The 17,750-nt window shown below is 39.9% G+C and overlaps 1 protein-coding gene across 1 annotated transcript; it reads right to left on the reverse strand.

Annotated features, from left to right (window-relative positions):
- Nucleotides 1-316: 316 nt before the first annotated feature.
- LOC140556623 (uncharacterized) lies at nucleotides 317-10,774 on the reverse strand. Its single transcript, XM_072680703.1, has 5 exons — nucleotides 10,384-10,774; nucleotides 9,977-10,144; nucleotides 9,695-9,790; nucleotides 9,206-9,326; nucleotides 317-348 (listed from the first exon to the last, which is right to left on the reverse strand). The coding sequence occupies exons 1-5, from the start codon at nucleotides 10,741-10,743 to the stop codon at nucleotides 317-319; spliced, it is 777 nt and encodes a 258-aa protein (XP_072536804.1). The 5' UTR covers nucleotides 10,744-10,774.
- Nucleotides 10,775-17,750: the final 6,976 nt, after the last annotated feature.

Here is a 17,750-nt window from a genome sequence, read left to right on the forward strand (position 1 = left end):
CCTTCTCACTATATAGAAGTGCACTCTTCTATTCGAGTGAACGGCTTCTGTGTCCTTAATAGTGAGTGATTGGAAGCTGAATATTAAAGACACTGCATTAGACTCTCGAGTGCAGAAGCCGTTGTTGTGTGTTTTGCTTTATAAAAGTGAACTCCATAGAGAGGGAGAGTGTCCTTTCCTTCACATTACTTCATGAACTAAACTAAAGTCCATCAGAACACTAAACTACTGCCAATTTTCACAGTGCTGGTGAGGAACGTCTCTCGTGGAAGGGGACCTTGTGCAAGATGTGATGTCCTGAGCATTTTGCAGAGCCTCAGTCTGTCACAGTTGAGCTGCCGTATTCCACTGTCACACAGAGAGCCTGGAGGACACAGAACTACACAAACGCACATACTGGGGTCGTTTTTATTAGGATGTCCCAAGACCCAATTACAAATGCAGGTGTTGAGGGCTTCTCCCTTATATAGTGCACATACACACTATTACATACTCTGCATTGGTGGAATACCTGCACACCAAGAGCCACAAAATCAATCAAATGTTTCAGTAATTCTGTTCATCCAACAAAACCAGATGTATCCTATGTAAACATTTAGTCACTTCTGGGGGGAATTTCACAAAGCAGGATTTCTCAGATTAGCAGGACAACTTAAGCCAAAGGTCAATCTTATCCAGTAGACAAAGAGCTGAGGCTCATTTTTATTAGAAAATCCTCCTCTATGAGCTTAAGCTCCCTGACTGAGAAATCCTGCTTTGTTTTCTAAGTAAAAATAATGAAATATCCTCCACAGAGAAAATTCTGTATCATTTCATGCAAATGACTTTCTATTAACTGTTGATTTCTTTCTTTAGTTATTTGTGTTTCCATTAATAAAAATGCTGATCTTTCACTGAACACATGGTAGTTAGCTAGCTAGTCCTCAAGCTCAGCTGCTCTCACAGAGATGAAGAGCCCTCACCTGCATTAGCGAGCTCAGCACCATTTCTCCAATGAAACGCCCATTGCCCCACTCCCCCACCCCCCAGTCCTACTGCCACACCCCCCAGTCCTACTGCCACACCCCGGGTTGCCAGATCAGGAAAAACAACAGCAAGGAAACACAGCGAGCTGCAGCCGTGGAGGCGAGGAAGCGACCTGGACCTGGATCATTAGATGTTCCACAACCTAAAAAGCCTCGGCATTCGTCTAAAAAGCTCCATGAGCAGAGACGGAGTAACACGAGAGGAAATACTGGCGATGCGTTTGATCGATGGAGACAGCTTAGAGCCCAGAAGGACTCAAAACGGACGAACTGGCTGATTTTCTCCTGAACAGGTGAGCACTGAGTTTCAGCTAAGTTTAGCTAACCTCATCTAGATCATTTATTACAGCCACTAGTAGAGATGGGCTTTTTCAGTGCTTTAAACATTGGAGAGCTTCATTTCTACCCAGTGGTCCGAGTGCAGCTGGGTTATGAAGGCAGCGCGTGTTTGAGAGAGCTAGGTAGCTAAAGTGCTCCAGACTAGAGCTGCCCAGCTACTGTCCTACAGAGGCTTACTGCGCATGCGCGCTTCACTATTACGTCATGACTCATGTGCTTGGCGGTCCGGCCATAATTTCATCCTACCTGGACTTTCTGCATTTCATCAGTGCAGTCAGATAACTTGGTATTTATAATGTTTTATTGTGTTTTTAATGTTAATTGCTTGGTGTAAGTGTATTATATAATCCCATCTACATCTTATTGTTTATTCCATCGTTTAAATTGTGCTCGTTTGTTCAGAATCGTGGAAAATAATCTTTCAGTCGTGAGCACAGTAGTCTATCAGACGTTAGCTGTTTATCCGTCGTATCTAAAAGAGTCCATAAAGCCCTTTTAGTAGAGATCACTCAGGTTTGATATTGTGGTGAAATGATGTTTACTTTTCTGTGTAAATAAGTTGATTATGGGATTTTCTTTTTAGCTTTGAATGTTCAAGCACCTCCACCCCTAGTAAGAGGCAGTAGAGGAAGCATCATTTGATGCCCCTGTCCAGTACTGGGTGTCCATCAAGTGGAGCACTTTCAGACCGGTCAGTATTCAGGATCTGAACTAATATGATTTCAGACCACATTGTGAATTATAGATCCTAATATCAATACAGAAATACAGTATTACTGCTGGCCTACATTTTCACAAACAGAACAGTTTTATCTCTATAGAGAAGATCTACCATATATAGAAGAAGGGCTTGAAGGTCTGGAGAGCACCATGGATGTCTCTGAAGCTTTGGAGAAGAGGTAACTATAGTTTATTACTGAACTTGACACAGAGAAAATAGTAGCTGCAGTCCACACCTATGCTGACAGTGTATAATTCTTTATCATATTGTCTGGATAGGAGAGTCCAAGACAACGAAAACCTGAACATGAATGAACATGAGATCAGTGAGCTCAGGAAGTTGTGATTATTGTTTGAGTAGTAATGTAGAAGTAAATGTACTTGTAGTGTGATTCCTAGTATTTACTCATCTCACATTTCACAGTTTTGATTGGGGAACAGATGATCAGGGAGAAAAGGAAAAGGTGATGACAGCCCAGATGAGGAATATGTTCCTCGTCTTTGTAAACAGTTTGTTATAATTTGATTCTTACAGCTGCTGCTTCATGACTGCAGGGGAAGACCCAGACTGAGGTCGCTTCGCCCTGATGAATTCAGAAGGTTTGGCCTGCTTCTACCTGTCCCGCAACAACCATAGAGGAACTCAGGCAAACCCAGGCTTGACCGTATGCTCCACAGCTATAAACTATCCTTTCTTTTCTACATCACACTGTGTTGAAGAACTAGCCCACAAAACAATAACTACATTTATAATAGTAGTAATAACTTCAGTTATTCTCCACAGTGCAGCGTTCCAGACAGACTAATGAGCAGCAGTTCCCACTGGAGGAAGAGCTGCACATCTCTAAAGTCCCTTTAAAGTCCGTTTTACATATTTTTATGTATTATATTTAGTCATATCTGTTGCTATACCTTGTTTTGCATTATTTTTATAATAAGGTTGTTGCACTGATTGGAGTTTGTATACTGATCTCAGCATTTCTGGTTTTATTAATGATATACTATGAAATTTTCACTTTTTTAATACTGTAAATCATGTTGATCATAACCATTTTAAACAATGTGATTACCATTTTGTTACTTACTTACCCTTATAAACCCTTATTACTCTGTAAATAGGAAATGCATATAACTGTTTATTAAATTGTTCATTTTCATCTTGACTTTTTCATCAACTCATAAGTCATACTTTGTTACAACAGAATTGTTCATTAATAATTAGACTTTATTTTAACAACAAACAACAATGTTATAAGTGTAAATCAGGGTAAAGACAGTCTGAAATAAACTGATGTGTAACAGTAACTACATGAAATGGAGGGAGCTGGTGATGAATGAAAGCTGAAGAGCTGGAAGCCCTGATGATGCTCCTGTGTCCAGAAGGTTTGTGTGGTGAAGCTCCAGTGAGGGCCCTTCATAACTGAGGTCTACAGCAGCTACTACTCGGAGAAAAGTGTGTATATGATCTGTTAAACTGAGCAGTATGTTGTCAGGATGTGTAAATGAGTAACTCCAGCTCCAGAGTGTGTTTTAGGAGCAGTGGGCTTTTGTGTTCAGGAGAACGAGCTTGGCTCTGGATAAAGCCGGCAGCGCTGCATCCAGCTCGCTAACAGTTGACAGAGTTCTATAAAATCCTCATGAGCTGGTTTATAATGAACAGACAATAAAAACAGATCAAGCGAGTATATTTACTGATCATCTTACAGAATATGACTCGTCGTCGCTTGTCATTGTAAAAGTTATTGAACTCGTCTGGCGCTCGTTCCTGCAGGTTCAGTGTCCTCAACCTGGCAACCCGCTCGAGCTGCGGGTCTGGGGTTGAGGGGGCGGGGCAGACCCCTCTCTCCAGTGTTTGGAAATTGGACTGTGGTAGACATTTTTAACGATTGCTGTCATTTAGTCCTTATTGTTCCTTTTAATGTTTTATTAGAGGACATTTCACGTCGTCTCCAGTTAAAAACCCTCGAATACGGAGGTTTGTCAAGGACTTTTATCTCTTCTGTCGGTTTGGAAACAACACCTGATGTTCAAATAAAAACTATGTTCATGTTCTGTTTTCTCTTAAAATGAAAGTCAATCAAATTCACTGATTTTATACGTTTATATTTTATTTAAGTTCATATTTCAGTTTATATTCAGCTCCTTGTGCTCGGGTCTGCAGCGGGACCGGGGAACTGACGCGCCTTGGCACGTGATTTGTTTCAGTGACGTAACGAAGCTCCGTTTCCAGCGATCACGTGATTTCCGGTATTTTGAGCGAGTCTCTGAATCGCTGTTCGAGACATGAGTCGACTCAGAGCGTCGAGCGACCGACTCTCCTTTATAGTCTTTACTCTCAGCTCTGTCTGATTGATCTTAGGGAGCAGAGAGCTCGAGGATTACAGCAGCTGGCTGTGTTACTGTACAGTCCTCTGTCTCACTGACCGGCGTCTGTGTTTCTGTCTGTTCACTGTGGAGGAACATGGAGACCGCGGAGGAACGAGCTCTCCAGACGCTCAGCTTGAAGCTCGTCCAGCTGGACCGACAGTCCGAGTTCCACCGACGGAAGACGAGGCCAGAGGCAGCCCGCGACGTCTCCAACGCGACGGTCTCAGTTCCAGCGCTACCGGAGCGGAAGACCCCGAGGATCGTCACCTCCACTCCCGCACCGGAGAGGGTCTGGGGGCGTCGGCGTGGTCGGAAAAGTCGAGGGCTGATTTTTCTGGGAGATCTTTGGGGGGCGGCAGGTCCTCTTCCGCAGAGAGGTTCACCCGAGCTGCCTGGGGTCCGTCGTTCTCTCCGGGAACATCGAGGAGCTGCTACTCCAGGACTGACCGGCCCTTCCCAGTCCCACCAGTCAGGTCAGTTTAAGAGGATTTCCTTGATTTTATCAGCATTAATTCTGTGATTTCTCTGCTTGTATTAAAAGTAAAATATCAGAGTCACTCATAGTGTTTCAGACTAACCTGCAGTATGGAGACTGTGTCTGTGTCCCGCATGATTTATAATCGTAAAGTCAGAAAATCCTCTTTATCAACTTTATTAGAATTGATCCAGATTCATTCTGCTCTCCGAGTACAAGCAGCTCCTGTACTGAATCTGGGCTGTTAAATATAGGATCTCTCGCCCCTAAAGAAGTCACAGTCAGTGAAGTTCTGACTGATCAGCTCCTTAGTTCACGATGTCTCTGTGAACCTTGATCAAAACCTAGTGAATACAGAGCTCTGAATCAAGGCCTAGGAGGGATTTTCACATTGGTGGGGGACATAGAATCAGCCCCTCTGGAAGTTTGTGGAGGCTTTTAGCGTTCATGATGGTCTTCTGACCTCAATGTCATGTTATATAGAGCCTTTATGTACAGATACTGTAGCAACACACTCGTAAAGGAGCCAGTCTGTTCCTGAGACAATAAATACACACCTGTGATCATGATAACCAACAGCATCACAGCTAGCTTACTGTACTTCATGATGAACATCTAAACCTGTGTTCAGGGGGGTTGTTGTAGACCCAGTGGTCATCTAGCTTCTGTGTAAAGTTATTTTCATCTGGATAATCAGACAACATGTTGTTCCAGGTTCTTCCAGACTGTTTGAGAGCATACAGTGACTTATTCAGTTTACAGAAAACCTTTTCACCTGTATTTACCTCTGGTTGCTCCATATACATCTCACAATTAATTAAAGCATTCAAGTAGGATGTTATAACGTCCACCTGGTGGAGCTGAAGGTCATCTGCTTCAACCCAATACTGTGATTTTGTTGAACACTTCTTTGAAGATCTGTGGTACATTACAGACCCTGTAACAGTAGTCAGTATTGGTCAGTATCTGGTCTTTAATATCTGACCCACAGTCAGCTGAATACTGAGGTTCTTTCCTGTCTCTGTTTGAAAAGTGTGTACCATGTCTTTAGTATCGGCTTGAGACTCTTGAACCTTTTCTGGAATCTGATCAACATGGTTGGCTTTGGGCAATCATCTGCTATTGACTGGTCAGTCTGGGTTTGGTGTTCAGTAACACACTCTGTAAGAAATTTCACCAGTCTGTGTTTATGGACTTTCTCTGTGTCTGGATAGTAGACTAGGTATGATGGTCTGTTCTTACCCTACAAAGATTCCCTTTAACACTTTGAGTCTAGGTTAGGCTTTCTCCCTGTCAGCATGTCGTATGGAGGTGGTTTCATACAGCTGTTTAAGGCTCTGTTGTGAAGAGTTCTTTAGGTAAATTGCTGTGTAAAATGGTTGGTGTGTAAATCATCAGTTAAGTCGAGCCTCACTTGTTCTCACACTGTACATGGCATTCCACAGCACAATACTTAACTGTTTACATCCCAAACACAAAGCTCTTAACTTTCTCCAGCTTTAGCTTAGTTGCAGGCATTGTCATAACATCTGCCACCATATCTGCTGTGGGACAGTGTTCAGTTATTTTACACTCATGGAGCGCTGATCTAATGAAGTGGTGTCTAATGTGGACGTGTCTTCATCTTTATCAACATACAGGGTTCATGGAAAGAACGATTGCTTCTTGGTTGTCTTCCAATATTTTCACAGGTGCATATTACAGTGATCACTGTTCATGACATTTAGTAGCTGTGTGAGGCACAAGCTTTCCTGAATGGTGGCAGCCAGTGCCATATATTCTCCTTCACATGTAGACCGAGCAGAGAGTAAGAGGACCGTCTTTAGTTGGACTAAAACTGGAGTCTGTTGTGCTTCATCTGTTTTCTGTATTTGATGCTGAATCTGCATCACTGTGTGCCTCAAGCTTCAGTTTCTCTCCTCTCTTCTGGTAACACAGGCCATGATCAGTTAAAGCCTTTAAGTACCTCCTTACATGCTTGACTGCAGTCCAGTGTTGTTCTTGTCTGAGTCAAATGAACTGTGACAATTCACTGACGGTCCAACTTGGATCAGGTCTTGTACACGTTGTAATGGTTGCGGCTTTGTAAGTCGTCTTGAAATCAAAAAGAAAAAAATGCAGAGAGAATCATCCACTAAGTGTTATTTAGTTTACTGCACCACAAACCCACTGAAAACACCACAAAACATACAAACATCCACCAGTTCTTTTAATGGTTCTTTCATACTTTGTCTATTGGAATAATCCTAAAACAGGAGCTGGATAGCTCTTAGTGAGGTGTTTGTACTTCAGATGTCCTTCTTTCTGAAGACAGTTTATAAATCCTGGGTGTTTCCTTGTGAAATGAAAGTCTAAACCAGGGAAGTTCTTGGTGTGAGTCCATTCAGAAATGCTGCCTGTGTCCCTCTGAGTCCTCTCTGTAAAGTTTATCCCAATAGCCATATGTGGAGCAAGTTAATTGTAAGGAGTAAAACCTACACACAACATGAATATATAAAAAATGGAACCATGGAAAAACTTGCAATGAGTATTAGAACCTAAAGTTCCTCAAATAAGACTCCATTTTTGTCTTTTCACATAAGTCAATTTACCTGCTGCTTTGTGAGCTCTTGTAGGATCAACAGAATCACTACACTGTAAACCCGAATAAGTTCAGTTAACTCAAATTTTTTGAGGAAACTGATTACCACAAACTATTTAAGTAGACAAACTCTTATTTTAAGTGCAAAGAATATAACATTTTTATGTGCACTGAAATTTATAAACCTTATTATCTTGTACTCAATATTATTACATTTTTAGAACTATTTAAATTCAGTCTAACTTTACTTAAAATAACTGTATATGTTGTACTTAATATTTAAATGTTTTCTTAACTATACTAAACTACTTTTAATGAACTCAAAAAATGTATACTGTAATAGTTTGGAATACTCAAAAAGTTGTATTAAGTTTAAATTAGAAATATTGTGTCAGACACACTTTTCATTTACTCAAACATTTCAACTAGAAAATACTCATACTTGACTAATACTTTACTTAAAACATTTGAGGAAACTAATTACCACAAAGTAATTGAGTTAACTTAACTCAAAATACCTTCACAAAAAATAAATATAAAACAAGGAAATGTTAATCTGCTAAAATTAACATTTTATTTTAGCAAATCAGTAACCAGGATGCAAGTCATAAACCACTCATTTCAACAAATATATAAAACCCATTCTGAGGTACAATAAAACTTTGCTGAAGTCAAAACACATTACACCATTTAAACCAAAAAAAAAAAAAAAATGTATGGCTTTGCATAGGCTTGTCACAATAATCACATTGACTAATGGTACAATGGGTTTAATGAATAAAGCAAATGAGGAGCAAGTATGTCAGCTTTTTTGGTTTCATTTTATTTGCTTAACTTGTGCATAATGAGTATTTACTTATATTCCACTCACAAATTCTTAATATTAATAATTATTAAAAGTACATTGCTCTTTAAAAGGGTTTAATTGCATTATCATGCCATTATATTATCATTATATCTGTCACATACATTTGCCTTAAAATAACTTATTATTTTACTATTGCAATAATCTTTGGGCCAGTATATAGTACAATACATTACAGCAATCGTGACAGGCCTAGCCATGTATTAATAGGGCTGCTCTGCATACAATAAACTGAAAAAATATTCCATAAAATACAATAAAATAAAATATAGTATTAAACAAAATATGTTAAGCATGTTTAGTTAAGCCCTTAATGCTTAGTAATGTGTACCTGTGCAGTAACAATTCTGTGTACAATGGCCTGTACCATGGCAACAATAATAAAAAAAAAAACTGGCATATTTTCTGAACATATTTGTGACTCTCCAACAGAACAATTTTTGGAACTTGGAATTTAAAGAGGTGGTAATGCAATCTAGAAAAAAAAAAAAAAAAAAAAAAAAAAAAAAAAACTTACCACAACAGCAGGTTTATCTAACAGAGCATAGAAAGGTGATGCTTCAACAGGAATTTACAACAGGCAGAACCTACAAAAGTCCCATCAAAAGGGAGTGTATCATTCGCCAATTACACCCTCCCTAGCAGGTCATTTTTTAGATTTAGCAGCCTGGGTGTTAGTGGTTTAAAGTCATCCAAGCCCATAATGACTTTCTGAATGAAGTGGAAGGTGTGGATCAGTTTTTTTGGATAGCAGATGTTTAATGCATACATTAAACCAAGTAACATGAGAAAAGCATCAGCCAAATAAGAAAGGTCATTCAGCACAATATCACCTTCCAGCACAATGGCAATCCTTGCAGGGCTGAATTGAACAGGGGAACTTGGGTCTTCATTCACCATGGTGAGAAGACCAACTGCCAAGTCTGCGATGTCCGGTTCACTCTCTTTCTCAGTCTGAAAAATAAATTAAACAAAAACAAACAAAATAGTAAACACACATACAACAATAATTCCAATCTTTGATTTCTTTCTTCCAACTTATGCTTTCTTTCCAAAGCAGAACAAGCATACAAGATTCAGTGGTGTTGGTGGGATGTCTTCAAATGTAAAACATGAGGGTTATAGATTTTTTAATATTTTTGGTTAAGTAGTGGCACAAAGTGTCCCAAGACATAAAATTGAACAATTACTGTTGAGAGCAAAAATACTTCTTGTACTGAAATAAAAGGACACCATTTATTTCAGTAATAATATATGGTGACCATTTAATAAAAGGGTATCCTGCAACTTTTGACTAACCCTGTACATATTTAGTAACTTACGTTCCAAGTCCTGAAAAAAGCAGAGTCATCTTCACAAAGGAACACAGGGAGGGCTCGAAGCGCAGCAGTACGTCTGTGGTTTACATCACATTGCTCCTGTAAATAGATGTGAAACTCTTTAGATTAGATGAGGGAATGAGAAGAAACAAATGAAGAGTAAAACAACAGAAGCAGCAGTAGATGCAGGATAGGAAGAAACAGGGGAAGCAGAAGAAAAAACAGAAGAAGCATAAAATTTGTGCAATATCTTTGTTAAAATTAATACTAAATGTGGTCACATACCAGAAGATCATAAGCACTAAATATGCTCCTCAGAGCTTCCGCAGTCTTGCCAGTACGTGCAGCCTTCTGCCGGTAGACAGCCAATAACCTCGGTGTATGTTTGTCCAACTCTGCATAGAACTTGCTTCGCAAGTTGATATTTGTGATCCTGTGAAATTCTGCACAAACCTAAACATTCAGGCATAGAAATACAAATAAGATTAATGTTCAATTGTATAATTTGTTGTTTTACAGTACATTACAATCTGCATTTAAAATTTGTTTATAAATTGGAATTCCTATCACATCACAAACCTTGGAGTACAGAAGATTGCAATAAAGAAGTTTTCAATAAAATTTTCTAGAAATCTGATTCTACAAATACCAGTATGAGGATAAATGTAACAAGAAAGTTAAGAAAAAGTTACCTGTGACTCTATTCGAAGCGCAGGCCAATTTTCCAGAAGGTCCTTGACAGATTGGGATGGGTTGTCGGCAATTATTTGTTTCCGGCGTAATGCATATGTAGTTTGCATTAGTCTCTCTATCATCTGTAGATTTTTATCCATCTTTGATACTTCTTCTACCACTTGCACTCTTAGTCGCTCCAGACTTGAGGCATCCTCTCCTCTTGGGAAATTTGGTAGATAGTTCACCTCTGCTCGACGAGGTCTTTTGATGTTGCAGTGGGGTGACTCACTCTCTGGGTTATTTCGGCTCCTCTTACCAGAGTTAACAGCCACCTCATCACATCCAGACCTGCTCAGCTTGGTGCGATAGTTACCCATCTTAAATTTTAGGCTAATCTTCCAGCCATACCACCCACAGTGACTTCCTGGCTCTGTAAGGCAAGGATGTTTGGTAACAAGAGCTTCAGCAGCTCTTGCGATTTCTTTATCACTAGGGTAAGCCTTGAAAGAGTGCATGGTTTTGGCCATGTTCTCCAAGATGTCATGCTTTTGAGCTCTTGTTAGTTTCAACATCTTTCTATCATTCTGATATTGTGCATTTCCAGCTTCGAGGCAGTACTCAACATCATAAGAAAAAAGGGGAACTGGAAACACATCAGGCCATGCCTGCATACGTGCCAGGGCATGGGGGAGCAATTCTGTATCCGAGGTTCCAGTTGAGCTAGCATCACTCTCTGATCTGAGAATTTTTAGTACAGCCTTCTGTGGAAGTTCTGTAATGTCCGACAGAACACAGAGCTCTCCTCCAAAGTCAGGGTCTTCGTATTGTAGAGTGAAGTCAAAATCAAGATGAGGTTTGAATTTCTCTCGTGTTATGGTGATTAGCTCTTCCACTGAAGTGGGCCGTGTTGCAAGCACCATCTTGTGGGCAATATCTGTGGCAATGAAGACTCTTAATAACATTCTGTCAGACTCTGCCATCTATGGGAAGCAAACAATGAAACACTATCTTCAGATAAATCACTTAATATAATTTACAAGTTGGTTGTGCATTATTTTATTCTTGTGTGAAAACTACTCTTTGCTAGGAATGGATAAAGAGAAAAAAAAAATAGGTGGAGGAAGCCATACCTTTTCAATGTACTGGCAGAAACCTCTTTGTGGTCAACAGCAACTGCCCTTCTACACTATAAGCAGAAAGGGGACAGATGCCATTCAATTCTGACACAGTGCATATAGTCAGTTCATCTGGAGCCAATTTATATGCCCTTATGTGTTATATATAATTGGACTTGTGCTGTCTGCAAAGAAATGCCACGTCATTATTTTCAAGTAAGATATCTTGAATCTTACTAAACTGAGGCAATCCACCCTCCACACCTGTAGAAACAAACGTGCCAACAAAAAAGTCAGTACCATCAATGGTAACCCGTGATGTTCTGTATATATAATTACTGTCAGTTTTCAGTTTAATGTAATGCTGTGCGACTTCAGGCAATGTTGAAACCAATACAGAAGTCACAACTGATGCTTGCTGATGTGGTTTGAAGAACGCTGGAGCACTAAGATAGTAAGCCATCATATACTGGTGTCTGACAGCCAGTGTCTTGAGCACATTTTTGAAGTTTTGAGTGTCATGTACAACCCGCTTAAAGAAGCGGTGTTTACCCTCAAATCGCATGGTCCACAAGTGAACCAGAGGACCAAAACATCTGATCAGTTCTGGGTAATGTTCAATGTAATGGTGTTTTGGCCGGAGTCTAAACTGGGGAAACACCTCAAGTAGCATCTGTCGGTGGTCCCTAATTTTACTTTGTAAATACTGAATTGTTTCTTCAGTAAAAGATGGGGCCAAGACTAGCTCCAGCAGGTCTTTTAATTCCATTAACACAGCCCAGGCACCGTCTCCTTCTGGAATTACATTACCGACTATTAAGGGAAGTAGCCGGAGTAAGGCAGCATTTTCATGCCCATTACCACCTATGGTCATTTTCGAAGCATAGGTCTTCACAATTGGCTTTGGTTTATCAACTTTGTCTGCATGTTCATATGGGAATGACACAATTCTATTATTCAAATAGTCAAGAGTGAAATACTTAAGACGGATCATTTCTTGAATGCATAAAGCCAACTCTACTGGCACAATCCCCTCCAAAAAGTCATGAAGAATATCAGGGGGGAAACCAGTGATGGGATGAAAATGATTCAATTTTTGTCTTAAGACACAGTCTCCTGTCACCCCAAATTTGTTGCCACATTCTCCCTGGGTGACATTTTGGACATTCAGGTCATGGCTTGCTTTGGTTCTCAAAACAAATTCACCCTCAGAAGCATCCTGAGATCGAAACTGGTCTTGGGTAGCCAGGCAGAACCTGCACACATATTCTGACCTAAAAGACTGGACAAAGCCTGCTAATCCATGAGCTGCTAGATTATCTGCTGCAACACAGAAGACAGTGCCTTTGACAGACTGACCAAGAGACTCAATGAACACACCATCATTTTCTAGTGTCTGAATGTCTTGCACCAAAGGACCAAGAACCTTTTCATATCCATAACTCTGGAGATCTGGCACTTTACATAATAATGCCAGCTGTATGACATGCAAGGCTGATCGATATTTGCTAGGCAGATCTGCAAGAACCCAGTATACTGATAAGAGTTTATGTATTTTCCTTGAAGTACCTAAAGGATTTGAAACTTCTAGCTCATCAACATATAAAATTAATGGCAATTTCAGCTCAGGTGATGCTGACAGCAGTTCATTTGCATGAATATATGAACCATCTCGATGGCTCATGTAGTGACTGGGCTGAGAGCAACGTGCTTCTTGAATTTTATCAAATGCATCAGTATGTTTGAACAGCTCCTGAATCATTGGAAGTATAGGGACATACACAGCTGCGTGCCCATGTTCAATGACATACTGGAAAGGCATGACCACAGGATAGGCCCTCTCTATATAGGACTTCCTTCGTTTATTGGAGGATAATTCTGCCCCTTCAGCTGTTGCCCTGACAAAAACATTACTGTCCATGACAACACTAACAACTTCCTCAAGAACAGCATCATTTACAATGGTGGAATGTTTCTGCAACACCTCACTTATGTTCTGTTTCAGAAGAGGTCTAGACAAGAGAAACACCTGACCCAAATGATGCACTCTCTTGATCTCCTGCGCTGCTAGATCAGAAACATGAAGTATAGCCTGCATCTTCAAAAAAAGAGAGGCTAAATTCTGACGCAACTGTATATTTAACTGGTTCATGTCACACAGACCATCATCCTCATCATCTAATGTGTCTTCATTTTCAGATGGTCCCAACCCCTCACACAGGTCAACATTTTCCACAGAAGAACCAGCAGCACTTAGGCCTACAGAGTCTTCATCAGTAGAGACATGATTAAATAGATCTGCACTACTAGAGTCTCCATGTGTTCTGCTTTTGTGAGCATTAAAGGAAGTGTACACATTAGTACTATAGGCACAGCTCTTATATGGACATGTTACCATTTCATGGGTCCTCAAATGCCCTCTTAAATGAGTGAATAGTGTTTTCTCTGAAAAAGGCTGCTTAAACCCACACAAGGGACATGTATACACCACTTGCACTCCTTGTCCCCCTTGACTTGTCCCTTTTGTGTTTTTGTGAATCCTTGAAAGATGAATTTTAAGTGCATTGAATGACCGAAATGTGCAAATACACGAGTCGTAAAGACATGGCAAAGGACAGACTTTTGAATAGTGGTTATGTTGCAAGCGGTAATGACAAAGTAACTTGCCACGAGTATCAGAGAAGGCATCACATAACCTGCATTTCCACTCCATATCTGCCATTATAAACCAACTGACAAAATGACAGGCAAGTGACAAAAAGCTAATACTTGTTGAGGTAGGAGCTCTATATTTCTAAAATTTCTGTTATATTTCTCTCTGCTCTAAATTTGCTTTACAAAATTAGCACTTAATTAACTCATATTATACTTACCTATGCAGTTATGTTTTAGGGGCTGGACACGTTCATCTTTAGTGTACCCTCCTGTTCATGCACACACAAATACAAATCTCTTTGACAATGCAACAAATGTATCAATGTGTACACAGTAGTCAATGCCAGAGAATAATGATTTTGTTTGTAATGATAAAAAAAAATCAAAAGCACCAATGAATTGCATTTACATCTACGTTATCTGCTCTTATCATTAAATCCTTAAGCATGCAAAATAACAAAACATTTCAGAAGCTAACTACATCGACATTAGGCAATTTTAAATGAACACACAGCAAAAACAATTAAAGTTTAGACTCTGCTTTCATGGCCTTTCCACTATCAATCTCTAGCTAAACCTCTCTATTTCACTGCATTTTCTGTTGTCAGTGCAGGAATATCAAACTCACTCAAACTAAATGTGAATATGGGAAATACAAGTTTAAACACACTGTAAAGTACCAAGAAAATAACTATAGTTTAACCAAGTTTAGACATTAACAACTATTATGGGTATTTAGATGTAAAATAACGTTACCTAATTAGCCTAACTTAAGTTAACTTTCTTCTTTAACGTTGGCTAGCTAGCTAGTTAACTAACCTAGGTTAGGTACTAGCTTAGCTTAGCTTAGCAAGTTAGCTGTTCCCCATTACGACAAGCCAAGTTACAGGCAAAGTAAACGGACAAACTACCAGTTTTATTTACCTCAAAAACGAACTACAGTTAAACTATTTTTAAATATACTCACCAAATTACACTTCCAAGCATGAGAGCAGCAGCCACAGTAAGGAGAATGAAGACCGCTGGGACTTGTGTTGCACTATGAGAGTTCAGCAGGTCAGCAGCACTCTCTCTCGCTCGCTCGCTCGCTCTCTCTCCCTCCAGGTGCTGTTAACGAGGCGCGCGAGATGGAGTTCAAAAAACGTGCGCGCACTTCAAAATAGCTCCCCTTAATAAAAAAAACATCACTTGCCGCAAATTATGCCAGTGTTTAGAACAAAAACATGTACTTATCCAGAGAAAGAGAGTAAATTAACTGTTTCTTTTTTAAAAACTGCTAATAAACTTATTTTCCCTCACCAACCGCACTGTCCGCCATGTTTGTTCAGAAATCCCAGTATGCTAATTAGACGGCTATAACCAATGGGCATGCAGGAGCGCATTGCGTCAGACGCTCCGTAAATATTAAATGAAAAACAATGAGTTTAGTGATTGTCTTTACTTGAACACATTGAGCTTGTTGAGATTAAAACTTGAATATCGTTCTATGAACTTGAATGTTTTAAGCTGTTTGAACTGTTTTGCAGTTTTGCTTACAAATAGAATAATTTTAATGAGTTCACCACACTGTCAGGGAATACAGTGTACTTGTTACACTGTGACTTTTGTCCACATGGGGTTGACCTTAGCAGACATACCAAATTGTTCTAGTACTTTTGATGTGTTCTAGTACTTTTGATGTGCAGTAAAGAGGACTCCTCTTTACTGCTCCATGACTTTGATCCAAATTTGTACCTAGAAAATGGTTCTGATTTCCTAGATCCATCATCTTGAATGTTGTTGACCTCTTTTTCACCTTCATGAGTAAATCATTGTCTCTGGCAGCAATGATGAGATCCTCAACCCAGATTATCAGTATTCTCCTGCTGTTTTCAGGGTGTTTGTTGTAGAGACGATGGTCAGCTGGGTTCTGTGTAAATGATCGTTTCAGGTTCCTCCAGATTTACAGAAAACCTTTTCACCTGTATTTGTCTTTCCTTTAAATCCCTCTGTTTGCTCTATGTACATCTCCATCAATCTGTGCATGCTAGTAGGCTGTTGTAACGTCCATCTGGTGGAGCTCAAGGTCATCTGCTTCAACCCAATACTGTGATTTTGTTGAACACTTCTTTGAAGATCTGTGGTACATTACAGACCCTGTAACAGTAGTCAGTATTGGTCAGTATCTGGTCTTTAATATCTGACCCACTGTCAGCTAAATACTGAGGTGCTTTTCTGTCTCTCTTTGAATAGTGAGTACCATGTCTTTAGCATCAGTTTGAGACTCTTGAACCTCTTCAGGAATCTGATCACCACGGTTAGCTGTTTGCAAGGGGGTACACATCTCTCCCCATGAAAAAAATTATTCCCTTTCTCATTTTGAGTCTCGCTTCTATCTGTCATGTTTGTAAGTGTTGTATGCTGATCCAAATACTCTCATCTTTAAAAGGTTTGGCTTTCGGAGTACAGGCAGCTCCCGCATTGAATGTGGGCTGTTAAATATATGATCTCTAGACTCTAAAGAAATCACTGTCAAGAGAGCATACAGTGATTTTATGTTTTCAGGAAACCTTTTCACCTCTTGATTTTCCTTCAAATTCCTCTGGTTGCTTCATATACATTTCACAATCAGTCGGCGCGAGTGGCTGTTGTAACGTCCATCTGGTGGAGCTGAAGGTCATACTGTGCTGTCATCTGCATGAACCCAAAACAGACCCTGTAACAGAAGTCAGTATCTGTGATTATCTGGTCTTTAATATTTGACACAGTCAGCTGAATACTGAGGTGCTTTCCTATCTCTTTTTAGATGGCGTGCACTATGTCTGTCTCCTTCTGTTTAAGCGCCATCCCTGAGCATGAGGTTGAAACTCTTGAACCTCTTCTGGGGTGGGTTAACATGGTTAGCTGTTGGCATGGGGGTACACATCTCTCCCCATTGAAATAATCAGCTGCTATTACCTGGTCAGTCTGGGTTTGGTGTTCAGTAACACACTCTGTAAGAAATGTCACAAGCCTGTGTTTGAGGACTTTCCCTGTGTCTGGATAGTAGACTAGGTATGATGGACTGTCCTTGTCCTACCTAACAAAGATTCCCTTTAACATTTTGAGTCTAACTTCTGTCTGTCATGTTTGTAAGGGTTGTATACTGATCCAAATACTGGCATCTAATGTCAACATCCATCTTTCCATCTTTATCAACATACAGGGTTCATGGAAAGAGCGATTGCTTCTTGGTTGTCTTCCAATATTTTCACAGATGCATATTGGTGATCACTGTTCATGGCATTTAGTAGCTGTGAGGTACAAGCATTCCTGAGTGGTAACAGCCAGTGCCATATATTCTGCTTCACATGTAGAGAGCAGAGAGTAAGAGAACTGTCTTTAGTTGGACTAAAACTGGAGCCTGTTGTGCTTCGTCTGTCTTTTTACTTCAGATGTCCTTCTTTCTGAAGACAGTTTATAAATCCTGGGTGTTTTCTTGTGAAAGGAAAGTCTAAACCAGGGAAGTCCTTGGTTTGAGTCCATTCAGTGTCTCACTCTGTGTAAAGTTTATCCCAATAGCCATATGGGGAGCAAGTTAATTGTAAGGAGTAAAACCTACACACAACATGAATATATAAAAAAAGGAACCATGG

The sequence above is a fragment of the Salminus brasiliensis genome, chromosome 5 (genome assembly GCF_030463535.1).
Source record: "Salminus brasiliensis chromosome 5, fSalBra1.hap2, whole genome shotgun sequence".
Classification (NCBI taxonomy): domain Eukaryota; kingdom Metazoa; phylum Chordata; class Actinopteri; order Characiformes; family Bryconidae; genus Salminus; species Salminus brasiliensis.